Consider the following 24,528-nt stretch of genomic DNA (forward strand, 5'->3'; position numbering starts at 1 on the left):
AACCACCAAGCTACAAAGGAACATAGGCAGTAACTAGTTAACATTTAACTAATAAGACACATACAGCTTTTTCACCGTAACAGTGTAATTCTATCAACTATAACGTGTGACACTGCTCAGAAGAGGCATAGTATCTTTATACGTACACAATATAAAAATAATTTACTTGAACTTCAGAATTAGTAACTGACAAAATGTCTCACACTCATTATTTGAATCATCTGCTGGAAACAATAGAAGAATTTGAACTACAGTTGAACTCTTCACCCACAATTGAAGAACAGGGCTAGTCAGTGGAATGTAGCCAGTTCCCTGAGCTGTAAATTCAGTTTAGTTAGAAACACAAGTTGACCGTGGAACAATATTAGAGGCAGATCCTGCAATATATACTGGATTTGCCAGATCCTCTCTGTCAGCTAGCAGACAGAAGCTGTTGCTGATACAGCCAGTAATTTGGCAAGGCTATATCTACTTCAAGCGCTCGTCTAATTTAGTCCCACTATGAGGCCATTCAGTTGGTGTTGAGGGTTGCAGAGTCCAGCACTGGACTCTGCCAATTTTTCATGGATCCTGAAGTTGAAAAGAAAAGCAAAAATGCTAAGATGACTCTGAAATACAGAGATATTGCTTTTTACAAGTATGACATGTTTCAAGTGTTCCTTTTGAGGTGATTTGAAAACAAAGAGTTGCTCGGGTTTGGTTGTTTTTCAGTTGTTTTTTTTCTTTTCCTGAAGACTTGTATCCTCCCTTCAACTTTACTCACCTTGCACTGAAAATGCTGCAGTTGCAAAGTGGGACATATGCACTTCGCAGGTATTATGTACATCTGCAGCTGTAACTTGGCACTCCATCTAGAAGGCTTTTGGCCACATTGGCAGTTTTAAGCACACACAAAGTATTAGTAGCGAACAAAATTGATGGCCTGCAGATAATCCCAAATTAATCATTAATGGAAGCTCCAAGCATGGCTAGAAACCAAAACGCTGAACAAGCAATTTACACCAATCCTCTTATGGAGGAAGGAAAGAAAAATGGACTTCTACCATCAGCCTAGAAAAGATAATAATTTTTTCAGTCTTACTTAGAAAACTCTATAGACTACCAAGTATTTGTTCTGGGTTTTTAGTACCTTGTTTCAAATAAGAATTTTTCTAACCCAGTTTTCAGCTCACCACACCTGTTATGGAGGTAATAGAACCATAGAATGGTTTGGGTTCAAAGGGACCGTAAAGATCACCCAGTTCTAACACCCCTGCCATGGGGGCTTAGAACTAGACAACTAATTCCTGCCCAGCTCTCCACATGCAGCACTATTGCCTTCCTCTCATGTCTCTTCTCTAATTAATGCCTCTCCTTATCTTAATTTAGGTCTAATCCCTGAATTCCAGTGCTGCATTCTTGATATATTTGCCTGTTCCTTCAAAAGACAAGAGTCACTAATATCCAATGAAAAACCTCATGCCTCAGGCTATTAATTGATAGAATAAAGTTAAAGAAGAGAGCATGGAGGCATTCTGATCTTTTTTTCTTACAGCACTCCTTCAGCTGTTTGCTCATGAAAACTCTGTTATCAATTCCAGTCGTAAAAGCTCTTTTCAGATATATTCCCCTCTCAGAAACTCAACTGTTTGTTGCATATTGCCCAGACTCTTTGGGGGTTTTCTGCAGCCACTGCTGCAAGTTTTCCTGCTTGCCTAGAGATCAAACACTATCTGATCTATGGAAGCACGCAAGGCTGTCAAGTGTCACTAGCAGGTGACAAATTCAAAGCTACGAAAACAGAACATCCAGTAACATATTCAGGGGTAAAACTGTGCACAGTTAAATTAATAAATATTTACACTAATGAACACACACATATATATATATATGTGTGTGCGTGTATGCCTGTCAAGTGTACACTGTCAAGTGTAAGCAGTAAAAAGACACAGCCATATTGCTAGTCAGACTTATGGTTCCAGATACACTAACACTCTTATAAGAAAAAACATAAATATATATTATAAAAAAGGAAACAACAAACCACCAATCTATTGTTTACAGATACCCTGCTTTTCCTCTAGTCCATTAGCTTTAGCAATGGTGGCTAACCTAACACCACCAATGGACAATGCCATCTGTGTTCTAGGAATTCTGTCCCACACTGGCACGGCACAGGGCATCCTGCCACAGTATCAGTCAGGATCTACACATCAGTTCTGGGATCTCACCATTTAAAATGTGGAACAGTGTAGCCCTTTTTGCTGTATTATTTACAAGTAGTTTCCAGGAGATCACGAACCATAACCTTCCTGAAATAAAGGAACATTAGTGCTCTTAAAGAACACCTTGTTTCGGTGTGTATCTATTGTTTGCTGAAATATACCCTTGCAAATGGTGGTAGTTTTTTTGGCATTCTTTTTTTAGCTTTGTTTTTTGTAAGTCTGCCTGGGGAAGAGGGGAGGGAAGAACAGTTCCAACTTACCAGCTTGGTGGAACCCAGCCTTTAGTGTCCGAGAACTGTTCCACAATTAATCAAATACACATTTTGCAAACATTCTAATTTTTTAAGCACTAGCATGGGGCAAAATCTTTCTAGCCTAACCTTTTTTTATATATGTACCTCAGGAGTCTGGTATAGTTTTAGTGATAATTTCAACAGTTCTCTGAAACAACCTGCAAAATTTCATCTCAGTTGTGACTAAGAAAAAAGCCTGAATCAATTTTTAACTGAAAATATGTTTTATAGTACCATGTCACTCTTCTGCAAGCTGGCTAATAACTAGAGATGCAAATATATGTTCAAATAGCTATTTTTATTTAATAACCACAAAGACATTGGGTCTATGACTTTCAATTGCCAACAGAGTCCAGAGATAAAGTGATTAATAGCTACTCATGACAACAGCAAAATTACTTTTAAAAGGTGGGTGAAAAGTCCTGGAAATGGCTATTCATTGCTGCATTAGACAATACTGAAGTAATCTAAAGACCAGCAAATCACTGAAACTCTGTAATTCAGCTCTATGGACGATTCCAACAAGACAAGTTAAGACACTGCACATTGTTAGCTAATGTCAGAGCAAACGTGAGCTCAGAGGGTCAGGTAAAAACTATGAAGTTATCCCTGTTTGAAGTAAAACACAAACTCACTTCTCTTCTTCCTCTCCATCTGACTTTAGTGAGAAAGAGTGCTTCAATTCACACACCCCCACTCTGATTTCTTGTCACTGTTGTATAAACTGGACTCCTAACACCCTCACTGCTGAACACAGATGTAGGAAAAAAGACTTCATCCAAATCTAGAACTGAAAATAACATGAAGAGAGGGACATGCCAGTGTCATGTCTTTTTAAGAATAAACTACTACTCCACTTCCCGCTGTTGAATTTGTAATTAAGGTGTTTCACCATAGGCCTACTTTTTGGTACTCCTGCTAAGTTCACTCTTTGCCTAAAACAAATGCCAAAATCGTGGAGAATGGCATATTATAGGCAGAAAATGCATGTCAGAAGGTTAGAAGCTATTGGGTTTCTTTTGGGGAGGTTTTTTTGTGCTTTATTTTTTTAAATAAGAATTGTAAGTAGAAATACATATGGTAACCTTTGATTTACCAGTCAAGAAATATATCTAGCACTACCATAAACTGCTTTGTTCATAAAGGTAAGCTCAGTCATGCTCATTTACATACATTGAGAGGCACGACCTTCAGTCAGCTGAATCAACATTTCAGTCTTTGGACAGTAAATGCTCCTCAAAAACCAGCTCCTTCTTTGGCCCCCGCTGCATGGGCAGGACACACTAGCACATAATAGGTGCCAGAAGAAAGATGCAATTGCTGTCTGCTGCATCAGCACTACTTGCACAGAACTGTTCCAGAATACAGGTCCACATACTGAGGCACTTAATAGTTTTAGGTGGGATGCTCAAATAACTCAGTGGTTCTAGACCTCAGTTGCTTACCTGCTGTACAGAAAGCTTCTCTTTTGCTATTGGTAACTTTTTTCCTGGAGGTAGTTTACAGCAGTGTGAAAACATCCACAGACAGACAAGCTGTGGAGACATGTTATAAGCATGGAAAGAATGAAGCAATAAGCAGTAAAAATAAAAACCTTAAGGATTTTCTTGACATAAGTGCAGCTAATGTTTCTTCCAGTTTTGTATAAGGAAGCAGAAATGTCAAGTATATAGGAGAATTTTAAAGGGTGAAAAATAGGAAGCAAATAGATCACCTGAAATAAGGAAAAAATGGTACTACACTCCCCACAACTGCATTTTCCCCTACAAAATAATTTCTATTGACTTTTGCTGTGAACGTACTGCAGAAAAAGCAGGGCACTCAAACTATTATTAAATACTTGGGTTTCTTTACAGAATTGCAGCCAAAACAAGGGTAGCTGCAAGGAAGGTTCATTGCAGAAACCTCAGACAACAACAGCTCTAGAGTGACAATCACCTTTCCCCCACTGATTCCTTGTGTGACTTCCCTTATAATGCACTCTGAGTGTGAAGAAGTGCTCTGCATGAATCTTACAAGCACTGAAGGAAAATTTACTGAACTCAGCAAGCCCAGGACACACCCATTCAGCAACTGGATTAAGTGCCATCCAAAGTATTCTTACCCAGCTGTAGGTCTTATATCAGACATTTCTGGGCAGCCACAGAGACATGAAAGCAACATACTCCATTACACAGAGGCTTTAGACACAATTTGTGTGTCAGCCTCACTCTGTGCTTGTATCTGTGTATCACGGCAGACTCTCTACTTGAGAACTGCACAGAACAAGAAACAAAACTAACATGCTTTTAAGGATAAAAACCTTTCTCAGTAACATCTGTGTTTATTTCAGGAAGTCCCTTATCTCTGAAGAAACAATCTCTTTAATAGGACAGTTATATTGGAGTTTTCTTTATGGGAAATGTACAAAATTAAATTCATGATTTTTGGTTCTTTATTCGTGTGGCCCTGAACTCCTCTATCATCTGTCTAAAAGAGTTTTGTTTGCTGTTTTGTTTATATTTCCCATGCTGTATGAAGCAATCCTTTTCTAGAAACAATGAAGCATGAGCTAATGTATTTATGATCCCCAGAATCACTGTGTTTTCTTTGTGTTACATCCTTCAAGAAAAAAACAGGTTTTCTTCCCACAGGACACAGTCCAGTTTACAGTGTTGGGCACCACAGTCAGAAACAGTGCCAGTATCAAGAGTGGTTTAAAGGAAATTCTTTTAAACATCCTTACCAGCATCATCCTACTTATTGTCTGTCTCTTCAGCAACCTGTATAAGGTAATGCCTTATCCCCCTATTTTGCTTTGTTATACAAAATGTAATTGAGGAAACTTGTTATACCTTATGAGCAGTGTTCAGCTGTTGTGTAAAATTTCAAGTAAAAATACTATCTTATAGACTATATGTCAATTATGATTATCTGCTTCAGCTTTCTTCTGAGTCGTACTCACTGTTACGCTCTTCAGTCCAGCAATTTTGCCTTAGATAAAAGCAGAAATCCTTTGACTTCTGCTTCTGGTAAAAGTGTACCAGAAATCCAGAAAGAGCAGAGCAATAAGCCTGCAACTGTGAGGTGAATAGCATCAGGCAATGCTCAGTTACATAATAGGAACTGGTATGCATGCTACAAAAATTACTGTGGTTTAATTTTTTACTTACCACTTTTTGCTGCTGCCTTTTCACATCCTTTCTGAATCAGGTTCAGAGACACTGCATGTAGTGCTTTCAAACTATTTGTCACAAACCAGCAACAAAGTAGAACTCTAAAAGGAAAACTAACATCCAACAGTTTCCTCAAAGATGAGCTTGATCTCTAACTAGTCATCAAACTGACCCCAAGACTCTGCTAGTGGGGATGCAATCTTAGCAGCTTGTGAAGATACAGCTTGAACTGTTAGAGAGTACAGGACTGGGACACAGAATTCAGTTGAAATTAAATGAAAGCAAAGAGAAGCTGAAGTCTATAATCAGACAGTTTTCAATTTCAAAAAGCAAAACCCACACAGGACCATGTTCATCGTGTTAAAGTTTTACAGATAAAGTGTACATATACAATACACACATATTTGCATAAGGTTTAAGTATTTTGAAACCTCAATACTTCCTTGTTCAATTCCCACCTTTGCCAAGATGTGCCAAATACTCCATATAAAAAGAACACTGAACTTAGAGTCTCTGAAGATGTATAATGAGAAATCTATCATGCAGTTTTCCAAATGTTTGTCAATAATTTTAAAACTATAAATCTCAAAACTATAAGCCAAATACAATCCCATGATTTTTAGATAAGTATCACAGTACCAGCAGAGAAAGTAAAAAAAAACCAAACAGCCAAGAAGATGGAAATGTAATTTCTTCTCAACTTCTGTCATAGTTCAAAGGAAGTACTGATTAAAAAGAGAACAGATCTTTTGAAAATAGTCATTACTACTTGACACAAATAAGAATATTCCTTATGTGAACACAAATGAAAAAAGTGGAATACAGTGGTTCATGACAGGATACTGTATCTTACTACAGGATGTGTACTTGACAGCAAATTATGCACAAAGTATACCTAGGGAAAAATTTGCTTAAGTAGCAGTCAGTGGGACTGTCACTAATTTTGCTTAATGATATTTTATTACATAACCAAAATATTAAAGGAAGATCAGAGCCAGCCCTAAGTATTTTTTAGTGTGGGCCTACAAAATAACTTTACAGGCCTCATGCAAGTAGGTATTTCTCACATAACTAATCCAAATAACTCTAGAGAGAGACAGCAAGTGGATTCACCATGGGTTCGTTTCCTGCTACCTGTAAACCTGGATATTCGTTTACATGTCTCTGACACGTTACCTATACTATAAATCAGTCAGTGACAGAGGGGTACTCAAGTGGCAATCCTGATTCCACACTTTCAGCAGTAGTCATTCAAACAGAACAAAGCAAAACCCCATGTTTTTCACCCAGAGGGTGGTTGGGCACTGGAACAGGCTCTCTGGGCAGTAGTCACAGCACCAGCCTGACAGAGTTCCAGAAGCATTTGGATAATGCTCTCAGACTCATGGTGTGACTCTTGCAGTATCCTGTGCTGGGCCAGGAGTTGGACTTGATGATCCTGATGGGTCCCTTCCAACCCAGCATAGTCTGTGATTCTACAGACTTTCCTTGGCAAACAAAGTTGGTTCTGTATGCAAGTTTCAAATTCTGTCTGTAAATCATTCCATGTAGCATCTATAAACATTACACAGCTTGCAGTACCACTGCATGACTTCAAATATGGGAAGAATCACTGGAGGCTTTCAAGGTGCAATAGGACAAGGTGTTTATAATTTTATTTGGGCTCCTTTTCCCTTGAGCCTTTGGGCCAGGTGATTTTGTGAGATCCCTTCTAACCTGGGCTATTCTATGATTCCATGATCTTACAACTGAAAAACACATTTGTGGACACTGAGAAGACTAGAGCCATCAGCCTTTCTATGCAAATATGAAGTCAAATGAGGGTGGGACAACATGAATAATGGGAAGATAAAAGCAAGAAAGAAATCCTATTCAACCATTTCCTTATTGATGTCACACCCTTATCACTCACCTCTGCATACTCTCTCCCTGCCATTAGTCTTATACTGGGCTAACATGGCATTAATATTGTAAGGAGACAGAGGGGTCTCTGTGGTAAGAGACCCAAAGCGTCCCATGTCAGACATAAAAAGCTGAGCCAATCTTGCAGACACTAAGGCCAGTGCAGGAGGGTGGAAGGGTGGGGGTAGCTGGTGTGCCTAAAGGGAAACTGGCAAAAGGAGCCACTGTGGAATTGATATCCTGAAGGCTATCCTGTATATCCTGTAGCCTAGGACAGGACCCACACTGGAACAGTTCACAAAGGAAAATGCACTGCTTTCTGATTAGAATTATGCCTCATGCACATACTTCTTTCAAGTTAAGTCTTCACTATCTAGAGGACACATGAAAACCAAACAGCTATGAGACACAATGGTCAAATAACAGTCATTGTGCTGTTAATACAAAATTCATCCTGTAGGCACAAACATTCAGGACAACACAGAACTTAGCTGGGAGCTAGTAATGCCTGCAAAGCAGTTAAGCCAACACATCACAATGCACACTATGGCTCTGAATGAATGAGCAGGAAATAAGGCTCTCTTCTGAAAACTGAGAAATACAGAAAAGCAGCAGAATGATACAGACAACAATGCCCTGATAGCTTAAAAGTGGTATTGTAGCTTCCAGGTGGAATCCTTCAAAAGTCCTGCAAACTGGCCTGGAACAGGGACAGAGGGAAGGAAGGAACTCAGAAAACCCCCCAAACAAACCAACTAAAACAAAAAAAAAGCCCCCTAACCAAACCACTTAACACTCAAACCTTTTTTGACCAAGAAGCTAAAAGTGAAATTCTTAGCCCCCCCCAATCAATGGAATAAAACACACTAGATTTTTTGGTAGCCTATACAAGCCTGGTCTCAGATGTCTCTCACTAAGTTCACAAAACTTACTGCTTCCATATATTTCTTAAAAGTCATGCTAAAAAAGCTGAAAGTGTCTCTGTATGTAAAAAAATCCTTTCCTTACAGATTTTAGCAACCACTACAAACTGATCCCTCCACATGAGCTCTGTTTGTCCCTCTTTATTAACGCTGTTTTCACTGGGAAAACCCTTTTACAAACTGTGTACAGGTGAACCTGGTGAGATTATGACCCTTGCCATCAGTGTAAATTTCTACCAGGCGCTTCACCGGGTCTGACAACATCAGCAAACAATCAGAATTTGCGTTTTTTTCCCCCTGGAGAAGCAAGCAAAATAGATGTTTCTCTCCACTCTCCAATGCGCTAATCTGAACCACAACCTAGAAATTGTGTAATTGGGCAAGTAGATAGCAGGTTCACTTGTGAAGATTCTTTTTATCCCTTAACAGGAAAGCTAAAAGAGCAGGAACTTCTGACTTGATATGGCTTATTGAAATGGAAGCAGGTACAAAAAGGCACTAGAGAGACATGGCACCTAGACTTACCAAAACTACTTAAATCAAAGTTTTCACACTGGTGAAAACTCTTCAGAGTTTGAGATCAATAGGGGAATTCTGGAAATTAATTACAACACCAGTTTGTCTTCTGACAGCACAGTGATATTTCAGCCACGGCCATCATGTCTGCCAAACACTTGAACTCCTCTCTCTGTCATTCCTTTGCCCTTTCAAATACAAAACAACTTTTCACAGCCTGTTGCACATTTCTGCAAAAAGCATAACCACAGGAATCTTACACATTGTGTAACTCCTCACAGATAGTCTTCTGCAAGATTATTATCGCAATATGATTAAACCATCCTCCTCTTACACTATCATTTGCTGTCATATCTCCAGGCTATTTATCTCTGCAAGCAGTCAGGAGGCTACTGGTTACCCTGTAGGCAGTGTTTGGACTGTAAATCATATACTGATTGTAGGACATTTGCTTTACATGACTCACTTGTGAGCAGTCATTGTTGTATTCAGTCACACGTACCATCATTTAAGGGAATGTCAGAGATTTGAGCCCAGAGTTTAAAATTAAGTATGTTGGAAGTTAAATTACACATAAGAGTATAAAGATTAACAGGTTTTAAGCTCTATTTAGTGTGAAACAAGTCCTCAAGTCTTGGACTTTAGTAACAAAACATTATTTTGTGTAGGCTAATATTTCATGAGAAAAAAAAAAGCAGCTTTGCAAAAACTATGTTTTATTTAATTCAATTTTTTCAGATTTTCAGCTGTTTGCCTGGTTATTTACATTTCAGACTTCGCACAGGAGAAAGTTTTAAAATTCTACCCTGAAAGTAGAGGAATAAGCACTTCAGGCTGCTTGGGCTTCCTGTAGGTTTTTTTACTGCAATAAGAAATAAAGAAAAGCAATAAAAGTACTGTAAGAGCCTATATATGAAGAGCTGTGTACCACAGAGCAAATGATGTGGGGTCCTATGGCCATGCTATTAACTTAGAAGCCTTCAAAAAGGTCAAGTTTCTTGCACTGAACAAGTTCAAGATGTTAATGCTAAGAACAAACTTCTTCCAAAGAAGTCCCATGTTGGAGAATCTGCAACTAAATTTACAGAATGTTGACAAATTAATCCAAAATAATTTAAGTACATTTAATTACATTCCTCAAGCCTTCTTTCCCCATATTTCTCCCAAGCATATTCACCTTTGGTATTCAGCACAGCCAAACTGGCATTGTGCATATAGGAAATACTATGTGTATCACATAACTGCTTTTTATAATGCCCTTTAAAATTTCTGGGCCACTGATGTCTAAGACAATTATTTACTGAGTTGGTTAAAGTTACTAGATTAACAAATAATCCCAGTTTTTAAATTGGAGAAGTAACTCCTGCTTTTTTCTAGAACCAGTAAGTGCAGAGCTGCACTTACAACTATCCTCACTCCAGCTGCAGATTCTGTGAGTTTGGCTTCTTGATACATCTGGAGAGAGAAAAAAAGTAAATATGCCCTCTATCTCAAAAAATCCATCTTAGAAATTTTGACTTATCATTGAAACTGTTGAAGCTGGTCCTTTTTTACAAACATGATACCCCATACTATGTTCAGTTCAAACCACAAAGTAGTTCAGGATGACTGCAAAGCTCAGGGAGCATTATTTTGTTCATCACACCACAAGGAGCGTTTTATCACTTGCAGTTAACCTCCCTTTTTTTAATGTGACACTCCCTCGGGCAGCGTGCAGGTGCAAATATTCCCTCACTTTCTCCTTTAAGCAGACACTTTGGAGCAAATTATTTATAAACCATAGCCTCTACCTTCACGCTCTGCTTCCCCTGCAGAAGCAGAGATTCAACTTTTCCCAGTTATCTTCTGCAGTAATTCTTCACTAAACCTCAAAGTACTCCAGGACAGTGGGAAGCTTGTTGAAACTGGCCTTCTAGAGTACAGCCCTATTGCAACCACTCCCTTAACCTATGAGTTAGAGTGATGGGAACACTGGAAAAGCAGGTTAGACACCAAAGTAATCTAGCAAAGTCTTTCCAAAAAGTGCATTACATAGGGTTGAATTCTAGAGGAATTTTCCTTGTGTTACATGCTGGGCAGGGGTAAGATGAAATATCATCTTTTAAACAGACACAGAATATATGCAGCCACCCCCAGTGTTGATAAAACCAAACAGAGCCACGCCACAGGGAAGGAGGGGACTGTTGTTCACCTGCGGTCACACCGGGATCGCCCGGCACTGCTTCCCCACGTCCCAGAGGCAGCAGGTGCCCAGCTGCCGGGCTGCTCCGTGCGGCAGCGGCTCCGGCGCCCTCAAGGCAGCGCAGCCAGGAGGCGAGGGCAGACCCACCGGGGGGATGCGGTGGTGGGAGCGGGCGGCGCGGCGGCGCTGGGTGCTGCTGCTCGGGCCGCTGGCGCTGCTCGCCGCCGCCCTGGCGCTGCGCGGCACCGCCCGCCCCGACCCCGCCGACCACTCTCGCCTCTACCGGGCACTGGAGCTCTCCCCCGGCCGCAGCATCAACTGCTCGGGGGTCGTCCGCGGGGACCAGACAGCCATCCAGGAGGCGCAGCTCAGCAACCTGGAAGTGGCGAACAGAAACGCTTCGCCGACGCCCGGCGAGTACCTGAACATGACGAGGGACTGCAGAGCCTTCAAGGAGACCCGGCGCTACATCGAGTTCCCGCTCAGCCAGGAGGAGGAGGAGTTCCCCATCGCCTACTCCATGGTGATCCACAACAAAATCGACATGTTCGAACGGCTGCTGCGGTCTCTCTACGCCCCCCAGAATGTCTACTGCGTCCATGTGGACAGCAAAGCCCCGACCGCCTTCCAGGAGGCCGTGCGGGCCATCGCTGCCTGCTTCCCCAATGTCTTCGTGGCCAGCCGCCTGGAAACCGTAGTCTATGCCGCCTGGTCCCGGCTGCAAGCCGACCTCAACTGCATGCAGGACCTGCTGCAGAGCCCCATACCATGGCGCTACCTCATCAACACCTGCGGCACCGACTTCCCCATCAAGACCAACGCCGAGACAGTCCGGGCGCTGCAGGTGCTGCAGGGCCAGAACAGCTTGGAGTCGGAGAAGCCCTCAGCCGCCAAGCAGGCGCGCTGGCAGTACCACCACGAGGTGGGGAAGGCCATCTTTCGCACTGCCCAGAAGAAACTGCCGCCACCCCACAGCTACCCCATGTTCACGGGCAACGCGTACATCGTGGTCACACGGGACTTCGTGCAGCACATCTTCGAGAACCCCACGGCACAAAAGTTCCTCGAGTGGTCCAAGGACACCTACAGCCCTGACGAGCACGTCTGGGCCACCCTGAACCGCATGCCGGGCGTCCCGGGGGCCATGCCTCACAACGACAAGTTCCAGCTCTCAGACATGAATGCCCTTCCCCGCCTGGTCAAGTGGCAGTACCTGGAAGGGGACATCAGCAAGGGCGCACCCTACCCGCCCTGCACCGGCCGTCACCAGCGCGCCGTCTGCGTCTATGGGGTGGGCGACGTGCCCTGGATGTTGCAGCAGCACCACCTCTTGGCCAACAAGTTTGACCCCGAGATGGACGATGCGGCCGTCCAGTGTCTCGAGGAGCACCTGCGCCACAAGGCCCTGTACGGCCGAGGGCTCTGAGGGGAAGGCGCGGAGACTCCGGCCAGCACGTACTGCCTTCCGTGGGCGAGTCCAGCCGACGGCGCCTCGAGGACAGCAGGAGGGGATCCCCATGTCCCCTGAGGGGCGCACGCCTCGGCGCGGCCCCGACGAGAAGCAGCATGCGCGGGCGCGGGGCTGCGGCCCCGCCGAGGGCCAGACGGACGGACGGGGCGGCCCGGCGGAGGGGAGGCCCGGTGTGGAAGGGGAGGAGGCTCAGTCCCCCCGCCCCGGCCCGCGGGGTCCCCTCGAAAAGCGCGGGAGGGCCGCGCTGTCTCAGAGCGGCGGGAGGAAACGGGCGGGGCGTTTGCTAGTGCCTTCCGAGAGTCTATTCGCAAAGATGACCCCAGGGCCGCCGGTTGTAGACGGGCAGGGCTGGGTCACGGGCCACGCCGCCTCCAGGTCCGGCTAAGGGCAGAGCTGAAACCATGATTAATTTGCTTCTCCACGGAGAACCTAGCAGCCGCCCGCCCGTTCCTGGCACCCGCCCGCCCGTTCCTGGCACCCGCAGCGCTGCCGAGCTGAACATCTGGCTGCTGCTTTTGCCTCACTTTAAACTTTGACTATCAAAAGCCGTTAGTCATTAATACCCAACCTTCAATAAAATACAAGATACTAAAATAGACAGCGCTTCGGTATTCTATGTCCTCTGAGGAGAATGGTTTGCCCTCCTGGGCAGACCATTATACCAGTTAACCCTTTAGGCACCCACTTCTCCGTCTGAAAGACAGGCAGAGGGATGAACACAACGGTGTGCAAACCTACATTTTCTAAGATCTGTATCTCTCTTCTCCCTCACCTTCCCCCCCCCCCCAAAAAAAAAAAAAAAAAAAAAAGATATTTTGGTGATATTTCAATACTGTAATTACCAATATCCAGTAATGGCCAATGAACAAACCACTCATCCAACACATTGTTTTCTTAAGTTTCTTGAAAGAAAGATTTGTGAACTTCAGTATTTCACCCACATGTGTTTTTCTCACCTTCTCATATTAAAACTAGCCACTTTCCATGGATCCAACAGCTTTTCACTACCTGTAATGCTGAGTGATGAATGCTGTTGTCTTTATATATTAAAAAAAATTCAAGTAACTTTCTTCTAAGTAAACTTATAAATTTAAGGTCTACAGTGGAGAATTAGCATTATACAAAGAACATCTGAAACAATTCCATAACACCAGGCTAAGTTTAGATGAAGTTATGACTGCAGTCACACAGATCTTTAAAACACTGATTTAAATAGGATGAGAAGATGAAGTAACTCAAAAAGGTGCGTCATTGCAATTTTGTTAGACATTTTAAAGTGAACTTGGTTGTAAAATAGTGATTTTTAAAATGTCATGGTGATTTCACAGCACAACAACTCCAAATACTGGCAAGAAAAGCTCTCAAACATAAATACCCCGTGTATCACTGGGCATTTGTTTATGCAAAAAGAGCAAATAAAGTAATAGGATTACTGATCCTGGGGGGAACTGTTTCCAACTTAGGTAAGCAGACATTTACTAAAGAGATTAAAGCTTTATACTAACCTGATAGTAACATACAACTTTTAAAAATGGTTTCAGCAGCAAATTCAACATTAAATAGAAATTATCTCCATGTCTAGTACATCCTTTTAGAAAAACAAAACTTCTCTGATGACTTAGGTTAAGAATTCAGGTCTCCCCCCATAGAAGACTGCATTGAACCACTACTGCCTAACCTGATTTTGCTTGTTAGAACTCTTTCATTTACTTTAAATTAATATATATTAGCTCAAAATGTGAACTACTGCCAAGGGGTTCACTGGGGGACTGGGATACGTTCAATTTTCTGGACTGAAACAGGCAGAGAAGGGTCAGTGTTTCTAACTGTGGCAAAGCATTGTCTTTTTCCCTTGAAAAATGGAGGAAAAATGTGCATATTCATGGAGACAAAAAAATCCCCATACTTATCAGTTCTAAGGAATTGCATCAAAACCAAACCCATGTCTGTAAGAACTAAATAATTTATTTCTTAAGGTGTTTGGGGGCTGGAAGGAATCCCAGCTTGAAATAGTGGAAGATTATTCAATAGAGGGGCCTATTATTTTGCAAATGTACCTGTAGAGAAAGATACGTACTTTCAAGTTACTTACAGACTTGTCAAAAGTAATTTTTATCCCCTTTACTTTGTAAATATGTTTAACTTCTTCAGCTGTTTCTTCTCTCAGAAACAAGAAGTATTGCTTGTACACACTATTGTAATAACAGTGTTTCATCTATTATTGACAGACACAAAAATGTCACAGATAGAGAGACAGAAACAAGGATTTAGACTGGGGGTGGAAAGTCCCACTTCAAATCTGTTTGACAGTAAGTCTTTTAGCAAGGTCAAAATATTTTTTCTTTTAATGTTACTCACTGCAATCTTTGCCCTTCCTGGTTAGACCTGAAGACAGAAAATCTAAGCATTTATCCATATTTGAAAGAGCTTGCCCAAAGAGTATGAAGGCATCAAGGGAAGGCAGCATACCAAAAATACAGCTTAGCAACTCACTAGGAGGGACAGCAGTTACCTAACACCACAGCCTAGGCAGCCCTCCCATTCAGAGAGATCATTGCTTTGGATGAAAACTACTGTTCTGGCATTATTACCTGCAGAGGAGAGGTAAACAACTTGTAAACCCCGACATCCAATTTTCTTGATCCAAAGGAAATTTCCTATTTCTGCTGGTGTTACTACTCAGAATTCCTCTCAGATGATTTGGTTGCAAAAACAAAGGCTATCTTGTGCATATTGATTTTCAACTCACTTCCTTTTAGTAGTGACCTAATTTCTTCTGAAAGAATGAGCCTACTACCAAATGCTAAAGGTGAACTAAGACAAAAATATTCTTACAAAGGAATGTTCTCAGCATGTCCTCTTTCAAAGACATTAGAAATGTCATGAGTGCAGTCACATGTCAAAACAGTGATAGTCTCCTTACCATTACAAAAACCACCTGGCAGTAAAAACCACCACTCAACTCTAATACAGAACTTTGCCTTCCAGAGATCTCAAATAATCTTAGAAAGCTGGCAACAGAGCACAGAGAAATCATGTAACTTGCCACAGTTAGTTGCAGAACTGAAAAAAGAATGATTTTGGAATAGAGTAGGACCAGCTCTAGCCCAAAGTAGCAGGATCACATCAGATTGCAGGATCATCTCCAAAAATAGGTTAAACCCCATATGAAATTCATCAGTAAAATAATGGGCTGTCCAACTGGAAGTCATATGAGAAATATTAACTTTGTGTAGTAAAAATTATTTCTGATGCTTCTGTCTACATTCAATTGTTAACTAACAACCTGAACTCTAAATAAGCCACCACTTGTTTAAGGAGGAAATATGCTGTAAATTTACCTTTCAAGAAGTGCATGGGAGGAAGATGAAACTATAATTCTGAAATTTAGTAACAGATTTTTCTGGTTTAAACCTGGCTTTAAATTATGCTTTATTTCCAAGTGGTTTTAATTTTATTTTTACAAGAACAATATGAGGTGCAGCTGGCCTATTACAAACTTACACAACAGGTCCATGAACAGTTCTTTTTAACTTTAGGAGGGTCTACTTCCTTCTTGCTTTACATTTGATACTTTGTATGATCACCTCTGAGATGCCCTACAATAAAGAGATGGGTCAATGAAAATGAATTTGGAGGAAAACAGGTAATAAATTCTAAAGAAACAAAAAGTAAACATGAATCATATAAACACAATACCAGTAAAGTATTTGCAGTCATGAGTGAAATTGATTCAGGGAGCAGGGTTAGGGTGATCTTTTTCTTCTGACTGCAACAGCAACGACCATAAAATGTTAACTAGACTCTCAGTGAACTATTTTCCACTTCCTTGAAGGATGCAGGTTCTTTTAGCACAAGATGCAAACCAAAATATTAAAAGATCTGTAAACTATTACATCCTAAGCCATAATGGCTAATCTTAACAAAGACCACCTTTTATGTTACAGTGAAGAAAAAGCTCGCATCTCCCAGTACAGTCTTACTAAAGTGCTTTATAACATGGTCCTACTTTCCTCCCCATCCCAAAGTCTTAAACTACAGAAAAGCAAACCCAAGTCAGTAGGACCTTGACTGAGAACCTACCCCCTAAGCTGCCAAGAACCATAAACACAAGTATGTGTGCTTTGAGTAACTCTCCTCTGCCTCACTGTGCCTAGTCATTGTGCAAAGGTACATAATGATCCCTATTAAACTTGTCTTCTGGAAATTCATCATAAATTCTTCCTGCTCTGCACTTTAATTTGTGCCTCTCTGATAACGTTTGAAGTCAGGTATTGACATCCCTGACTGAGCAAACAGCTTACATCAGGTAACGTCCTGGTTTGCACACCTATAGAATTGACAAAATCCTTTTTCTTGGAAACCATGTTTAAACAGGCAGTCATCCACAGCCAGTTCTGTACTGTATTTATTCTTTCCTTCACTTTCTTTAAGTTAATTTACTTTCTAAATAGAAACATCCATTCCAGTTCAATGTCAAGGTGCAAAGGTATATTTTATTTTCTCTCTACTGCTGAGAAGTGGAAGCAATCGTGGTCTTTCTGAAGAAAAACAACAATGAAATAACCAAATAAATGAAGAAGTCCATAACACTATGGGCAAAGAAGAACATAACAGACAGCAGCAAGTGTGCTGATACTCTAGCAAGTGAAATGATGTCTTCCACTGGATATTACAATAGATTAGTATAATAAAAGTGCAGTTGATGCTTTTAGTTTTAAGTTCAATCTTTCAAGACCACAAAGTACATTAGTCCCATAAACTTGGCAGGATCAGTTGAAATTCAAACACAAAAAATAGCAAGTGGCAAGGAAGTTATGGAGAGCAAAGCAACAAAAAGCAGAACATTGGCACCAGATCCCCTTAACTTCCCTTTGCTTCCTGCTCCTTCAGAGAACTGAAACAACCTCCACAGAAGGAGCAGATCCAGGACCTGGACAAACACCATCCCAGAAATATGGTTAAAGCCTGGAGTGACAGGAAAAGGGGGAATGACTTCAAATGAGTAGGTTTAGATAATAGGAAGAAATTCTTCCCTGTGAGAGTGATGAGATACTAGAACATGTTGTCCAGAGCAGCTGTGGCTGCCCCACCCCTGGAAGTGCTCAAGGCCAGGTTGGACCAGGCTTGGAGCAACCTGAGATATGCAAAGTGTCCTTGCCCATGGCAGGGGGCTGGAATGAGATCATCCTAAAGGTCCTTTACAATCCTGGTCATTCTATGATTCCAAAGCACACTTAATTGGAACAAAATAAAAGATACAATTATTTGTATTAGGATAGAGTCCAAAGGCTACAGAGAACTCAAGATGGAGAAGTTTGTCTGAAGACAGGAAGAGACTACAAGTAGTTGGAGGTAGAAAGAAAAAATTTTTATACCTCTATGGGTTGAAATTTAGTTTACTACATGATTATCAGAGAACAAAAGAAGTTTAAACCTAGAAGATTGAGTCTGATGTAGGAACAAGAGAAAACCATGGTACAGATACACATTTGCATCCTTTAAGATTAAAACCAGACACTTAATTGTGCTGTTGAAATAAAAGCAACTGTCTGTTCTTTTGGTTTCAAAAATGGTTACTTACCAATCTGCAGTTTGCAGCAAAGGGCACGTAGCAGAGCTATTTATAGAGAGAAAGATGCAGTCACAAACACACAAATATGCTGCTCAGCACAAACTGCTAAGCTTTTGCTGATGTCCTCCTCCATCATTCTGGAACAGCCATTTCTTGCAATACTTAACAGTGCAACCACACTCAGAACTCTGTAACTGAAAGACTTTTTCATTTGCAACGTTTCTCTAAACACACTTAGAAAATTTTGGGATAACATGGCATGTTAATGCTAGTTTCTAAACAAAGTTTTCCAATGATTGCTCTTTCAAACGTTTTTAAATAAAAGTTTATTACAGAAATTATTTTGAACAAAAAAAGACAACAGTATTTCTTGTAATTTAAAAAAAAGGTAACATTGTATTCATGCCCTATAAGGTGAACTGAAGAAACGCTACAGGTATTTCTTCTGCTGTCATTCTGTGATGCTTTCTAGTAGGGATTAACTCACATCTGCATCACAACAATTGAGTATGATCAGTCCCTTTGCATGCTTCTCTCCAGAAAGTGCTGCATATTAACAGAAAATATTGCAGACAAACCACAGGTCTATTCATTCTGCAGTATTGGAACCAGTGTCTAGGAAAGAAAAGAGAAAGTGAGACTAATACACACCCCCACTGAAAACAGAGAACCAACAGCATTCTCTAATACCTTCCCCAAGTTCTAAAGCATTCCCCAAGCATTTTAGAACATGTTCTGTACGTACTCAACTCCCTCCACTGCTCTCAATGCCATGCATGAACTGCTTGTGCTGTTTCCCTTCACTTAGCAACACTGAAAAGAGCCAGCACAAAACTCCAGGGCTGTGCACACAGATGCATTAAAAATACTAAAAGCTTTTCTCTAACACGTGGTGATACACAGACCCTTCACTGCAGTCAGCCACAAGCACCATCTGGCTATGAGCTGCTAAAGAGACAGGCTTTTGCACATCCAGCAGCATAAGCTCTGATGGAGTGTGGGCTATAGCTTATTATGCATTTTGAAATAGATACAAGAATAAGCATGATCTTCATAAAGCAACTGAGAACAATTCTCTGTTCTGAACTTTTATCAGAATCACCAATTAACACCAGTGCTGCTTTTGATACACTACCATTACTGCTTTCTTGTTTTTAGAGCTGTGGAAAAAGTATGTAACTCAAATATGGAGAACAACAAGCCAGCATTTACTACTGTTCCTTCAACAAGTCAACTTCTCGTGGGAAATAAAAACCAGTTGTAATGTTAATAGTAACTTCAAGTCAGCCAGTTGTTTAAATCTTATCTGCACAATTTATCAAGAATGAAAACAATTAATACCTGGAAAGTAAGGTTTCCTCCCCTAGCTATAATAAGCACACAAAAACTAAGCAGTAAGATTATATGCTTGGCTAATACCAGAAGCTGGGCAAACAATAAATTCTGTCAACTCTTAGAACTACAACTTGAAGTGACTATTGTAATCGTGCCAGGATCAGGAAGCCATGAAGAACCTGTTTCAGAGGTCTACGGTGCATTTAAATAAAGCCTTTTCCATGCTCAGTTCCTGCTTTCAGCATCACTCTCCAAGGACGAAACAAGTGGCACCATTTCACACAGCTTTAGCAATACTCTGCCACATTGATGGTTTTGAAAGTTATAAAGCAGTTTGTCACAGAAGTCACTAAATTACTTTTTCCAGTAAAGAATCTCAAGGAACATGGACAAAGTAATCCAGTCAAGCAGATATGGATTATAAACTCCCACAAGCAGTGTATATAGAGAGTCTGTTAGTCAACAAGTAAGTGTTATGGCTTGCAAATGCAAGCATAAGCTTTTCATGAGCTTGTGTCCCCAACTATCAAATCCAGAGAATGATGCTTAGACACTTTTCTCAGACAATTCCTTGCTCAAACAGTTGAAGCACCCTTCAGATTCAGTAAAACATGGTGCTATCCTAACAACCAGGTTAATGCTAGAAAACTCACCACACAAAAAATAAAGATTACTTCTGACTTTCTAATTGCTCTAGTATTACATACTTCCCAACAACAGGTGCACAGCAGTCCCTAACACAGTTCTACCTCAGTGCTTATGAGTCAGGGAAGCATTTAGCTGGCTTTTGTTTCATCTCTCATCAGATGTAAAAGGGAATGCAGAGCCCTACTTCTGTCTAAGTCATACAATCAATCTGGCTTTAGTAAAACACTTGGTCAAACCTTTCTAAAAACAACCAAGTCTCATTTCTCAGCCTGTTTATATCATATTTCATACTTACTTTTTCCATCACATGCTACAATTTTTACTTTATCCACTTTCACAAGTTCAGTGACCTCCCTAAATTCGACATCATTCAGTACAAATGTCCATACGTTGTCACAGAACCTGTAAGTGTTCAAAGACCCCTATAAAAAGACAAAAGACATTTTCAATAGGCCGCATCTCAAAAGCAACAGAAAATATGATGAGTATCTACTGAACTATGTCCCTTCTAGAACAAGACTTGCTACAAAGCCAACAGTGGACCTGAATGCATACAAACTGGCAAGCAAGCAATTCTGAGGAAAACTGGAGTTTAAATGCCCTCCAGTGGCTGAAATTTTCAAGACCAGTGATGTTAGAGGTTATCCCAGGGGAGGCTCCTCAGGCAGGTTAAGAAGTTTTACAGTTTTTCTAATGGGTACAAAGGATCAGTAGCAGAAAAAATTTCTTAAAATATTGGGCCATAAGAAAAATCGGCTACAGCAATGATCATAACAAGATGTGGATTCTGTAATTGCTTAAACAAAGTAGTAGCTTCAATAAAAAATGACAAAACTGACATATGTGACATAAAGGGGTATCCCTCCTATTTGATGTATTACTGAGAACGTCAATATGGAAAACTTGTGGCCTTCACTTTTACATATTTTAAATTTATATACTTGAACTTAAGCTCCAAGTAACATTTTTTAAATTTATCCACTAAACACATGCTAAACTGTTTTCTATACCATGCTACACATACAAAACAAGTTAAGTGTGCTAGAGAAATTATGCTATTTTTAACATCTCTATATTGTTTAAAAATCTAACATCTTAAGAGCCCATATCATTCATGTGTTCTACACAGACTGTAGGGGAGCATTATGACAAAAGTTAACAGGAAGCTGGGTTTTGTGTTTTTTTTTTTTTTTTCTTAACATTTCATTCAAGCTGACATTTAACAACTTGCTGGCTATCTAACATCAATTAGGGTGGCTGACTGGGAATCCCCTTCTCCCCCAAACTTATTTTTCTATAATACCTACAGAAAATAGCTACAAAATAAGCCAGTGAAAGGGTAGATCTAAAACTCTCTAGTCTCTCTTCACATTACTCACGTGGCTGAAAATCTAGCCTCACCTCACTTTTGCTAGGGACAGCTGCGAGAAGCAAAATCTCTCTCCTCATCTGCAAGACACTGAGGATGGCAACGTTATCCATCAAAAAAGCATTTCCCTCTTCCCTGGTTCCATCATCTAATTTTTGCACTCATTCAAAAGATCCCTGGCAGAACTAGGTAACAAACCTTACAACTGCATACAGAATATACATGTAAACAGTCATTATTAGAGCCAAAATGGACCTTCTTAAGTTCTTGTTTACAGAACACAGCTTTTAATGACATTCTGCCTCAACACTGAGCTCCTGTATTTCATGTAAAACTATTAGATATAATTTCCTTACCCTGAAATTGACTCTGTTCCTGACTCGCTGTGCCAGTGCTGAATTTATAGCTTTATCAAACTGAAGTAGCACCTGAAGGGCCAACTGAGGTGTGATTTGCTGTGACTAAAATAGTTTCAAAAAAAAAAAAAAAAAAAAAAAGTTTTGAGTTGTTTCAAAGTAAGCTTAAACATGCAGTAAAAGTTAAAAACATCAAAACAAAATTCACATGAAGCAAAGCTCTAGAAGATCAATCTACAGAAATATCGTTCCTGTATTTATTTCCATTTTTGTATTTAAATTCTGTGCTACACAAAGATCTCTTATAATAAATATTTACTGGAAATAACCAGAAGAGCAGCAGATTGACTGCAATGTTCCAGCTTAACCTGGCTGTTCATTTACTGGGCCACATGAGATTATGCCACTTACATAAAACACTTTCCTTCACCCAGAATGTAAAGAAAAAGACATCACAAGTGAATAGAGTACCAAACCCTTATGATTTCAATCAGTAAGTTTCCCAAACCTTGGCAATAAGTACCCCGGGATCCAGGAACCACAAAGCCGTTCAGATAAAAACCTCCGTCTTTATTAAGCTACTCGCCCAGACCCCAAGCCCCCAACCTGTATGAGCTCATCCAGACTCTCCTGAAGGCTGTTCCCCAGCGTGGTGTTCCTATACAGCTGATAGGCCATGGTTCACTGCGAGGGCTGGACACGTCCTGGTCATCCACGGCTGCGCGCCTGTGCTGTCCTCGCTCTCATTGAAAACAAACAAAGATAACAATAAAGCCCTCTACGCCCAAAGCCGAGCCTGCCAGGCACATGCACAGCAGGGCACGCACAGTGTAAGAGGCCACCCAGCAAACACTGCCCGACACTCGGGCGCGCTCCCGGCGGCGGGGCCGCGCCGCCCCGGGCCGCACAACCGACAGCCCGGCCCGGCAGCGCTGCGGGAGCCATCCCGGCCGGGAGCCGGGCACTGCGCGGCCCCGCCAAGCCCTACCCGGCCCGGGCCCGGCCCCACCGCCGCCCCCGGGGAGGCTGCCCCTGCCGCGGCCCCGCCGCTCCCCCCAGCCCAGCGCCGCCATCGCCCCTCACCGCGCGCGGCCGGAAGCGCGGCCCCTCCCGGCGGGCCGTGGCCCGGAAGCGGAACGGCGGCGGGGCCGGGCCGCACCCACAGCACCGCCCCGCCCGCGCCTCGCCCCAATCAAACACTGCACCTCGTACAAAGGCGTTTGTTTATTGGATACAGAGGCGTCTCTCCTAATTAAGAAAGACCCCGTAAGTAATAACCGCTACCCCATTCACACACGTGTTTATCACATTACCCCGTGACGCCTTGGAACACAGAAAACAAGCTCGTTTAAAAAGAAAGGATCAGAATATTGTTAAGAGGTAGGTGAAGAGTCTTCTACTTATATTTTTTCTATTAAAGGGACAAAGGAAAATAGTCACACCTGTGAAGAGTGTTACTAGACCAATTAAGCCAGATGAGTCATTATCCATGACTCACAACCTGTGCTTTTGCATGATTACTGCAGCTTCATTTTGTTAAACACTGCACGTTTCCCACTAGCACATAATAAAGTTTACAGACACTAATTGACAATGTAATCATTCTACCTTAACCCTTCAATCTACCATTCAACCATTAGAGCACCTTACTGCTCAGCCCTTTCTTGTTAATAAAAAGGTTTTGGTAGATAACTAAGAAACATTGCAGAACTGCAAAGCCACTGGTAGACTAAACATCTGCCCTTCATGAATATTTATTTGTAATTATTAACCTGGAATTCCATGTTATAAATATTAACTAGCAGTTGAGCAAGCTAGAGTAAGGAACTCTAAGTATGGTAAAATAAGGACTTTTGGAAAACACTCTGATAGCTTCTCTTCAAATAATTTTCAATACTAAAAAAAAAAGCTCATTTAAATCAGAGTAATCTGGGCACTTCAAATTGCAAAACTCAAAAAAAAAATCTAGTTAAGCAAAGAATGGCTTTAATTTCACTGATCTCAATCATGCTTGAAGGGAATGATGAAAAACTAACATGACTGCATCCTCTTCAGAAATGCCCTTTTTTCCTGTTAGTTTAATGTAGGTAATGAGATGTGATAAAATAAACTCTGTAGTTCAACTTAGAATTTTGAAGCTAGGAAAGCTGCAAGATATGTCTTTCAGAATATGAATATTTAAATATTCCTTACATTTCAGAGTACTACTGACTAAAACCAGGTGTCCTTAAAAAGCATAATTCCAGCACTTGTTTCAAGTGTCTCTGACAAGCAGTCAGTGAAACAAATCCTCTAGAGAATGACCTGCATCCACAAGGACTAAGTAAGAATTTTCACTGCAAGATTTGTAAGACTTCTGTGGTTACAAAAAGCATACAAGTGGTTATCCCTCTCCTCTCCGTTCCTCATATGAGGTTTATCTGAGGGAGACTGGAATGACTTGAGAATTAATCTCCAAAGACAACAGCTTCTGAGAAGACATGAATTTAAACCAACCTTCTACATAGTAAATACTGTATAAATCTGTAGGATACACTGACAAAAATTTGACACAATGAAATACACTTTTCACCAAAAAACTTTCCACCTTGTGACACAA

General features: G+C 41.2%; 3 protein-coding genes across 4 annotated transcripts in view; 1 reads left to right on the forward strand and 2 right to left on the reverse strand.

Moving 5' to 3' along the window:
- The window catches only part of OTUD7A (OTU deubiquitinase 7A), a 148,119-nt gene extending 135,713 nt beyond the window's left edge, over window positions 1-12,406 (reverse strand). The window contains exon 1 of one of the 2 annotated variants that reach the window (XM_069025261.1): window positions 12,389-12,406. The gene's annotated coding sequence lies outside the window, so the exon portion shown is untranslated. Of the gene's footprint in view, window positions 1-11,596; window positions 11,614-12,388 lie in introns of those variants that run through there. The other variant, XM_069025262.1, reaches the window with a different exon arrangement.
- Window positions 11,290-13,374, forward strand: GCNT3 (glucosaminyl (N-acetyl) transferase 3, mucin type). The gene has a single exon (XM_069025275.1). It carries the CDS (start codon window positions 11,330-11,332, stop codon window positions 12,599-12,601), a length of 1,272 nt encoding a protein of 423 aa, XP_068881376.1. The 5' UTR covers window positions 11,290-11,329; the 3' UTR covers window positions 12,602-13,374.
- A 5,149-nt stretch (window positions 13,375-18,523) lies between these two features.
- GTF2A2 (general transcription factor IIA subunit 2) lies at window positions 18,524-23,099 on the reverse strand. The gene is made up of 5 exons (XM_069025283.1): window positions 23,013-23,099; window positions 22,536-22,671; window positions 21,930-22,034; window positions 20,500-20,626; window positions 18,524-18,836 (listed from the first exon to the last, which is right to left on the reverse strand). The coding sequence occupies exons 2-5, from the start codon at window positions 22,605-22,607 to the stop codon at window positions 18,811-18,813; spliced, it is 330 nt and encodes a 109-aa protein (XP_068881384.1). The 5' UTR covers window positions 22,608-22,671; window positions 23,013-23,099; the 3' UTR covers window positions 18,524-18,810.
- Window positions 23,100-24,528: the final 1,429 nt, after the last annotated feature.

Source organism: Aphelocoma coerulescens, chromosome 10 (assembly GCF_041296385.1).
Source record: "Aphelocoma coerulescens isolate FSJ_1873_10779 chromosome 10, UR_Acoe_1.0, whole genome shotgun sequence".
NCBI lineage: Eukaryota > Metazoa > Chordata > Aves > Passeriformes > Corvidae > Aphelocoma > Aphelocoma coerulescens.

Excerpts from the sequence above, each read along its gene's own strand:
- GCNT3 (XM_069025275.1), top strand. The coding sequence starts at position 11,330 with ATGCGGTGGTGGGAGCGGGCGGCGCGGCGGCGCTGGGTGCTGCTGCTC.
- GTF2A2 (XM_069025283.1), bottom strand. The coding sequence starts at position 22,607 with ATGGCCTATCAGCTGTATAGGAACACCACGCTGGGGAACAGCCTTCAG. Across the intron at positions 22,035-22,535 it reads GTCTGGATGAGCTCATACAG|TCACAGCAAATCACACCTCA; the intron begins GTTGGGGGCTTG and ends AAACTATTTTAG. Across the intron at positions 18,837-20,499 it reads TGTAGCATGTGATGGAAAAA|ACACTGGTTCCAATACTGCA; the intron begins GTAAGTATGAAA and ends TTTCTTTCCTAG.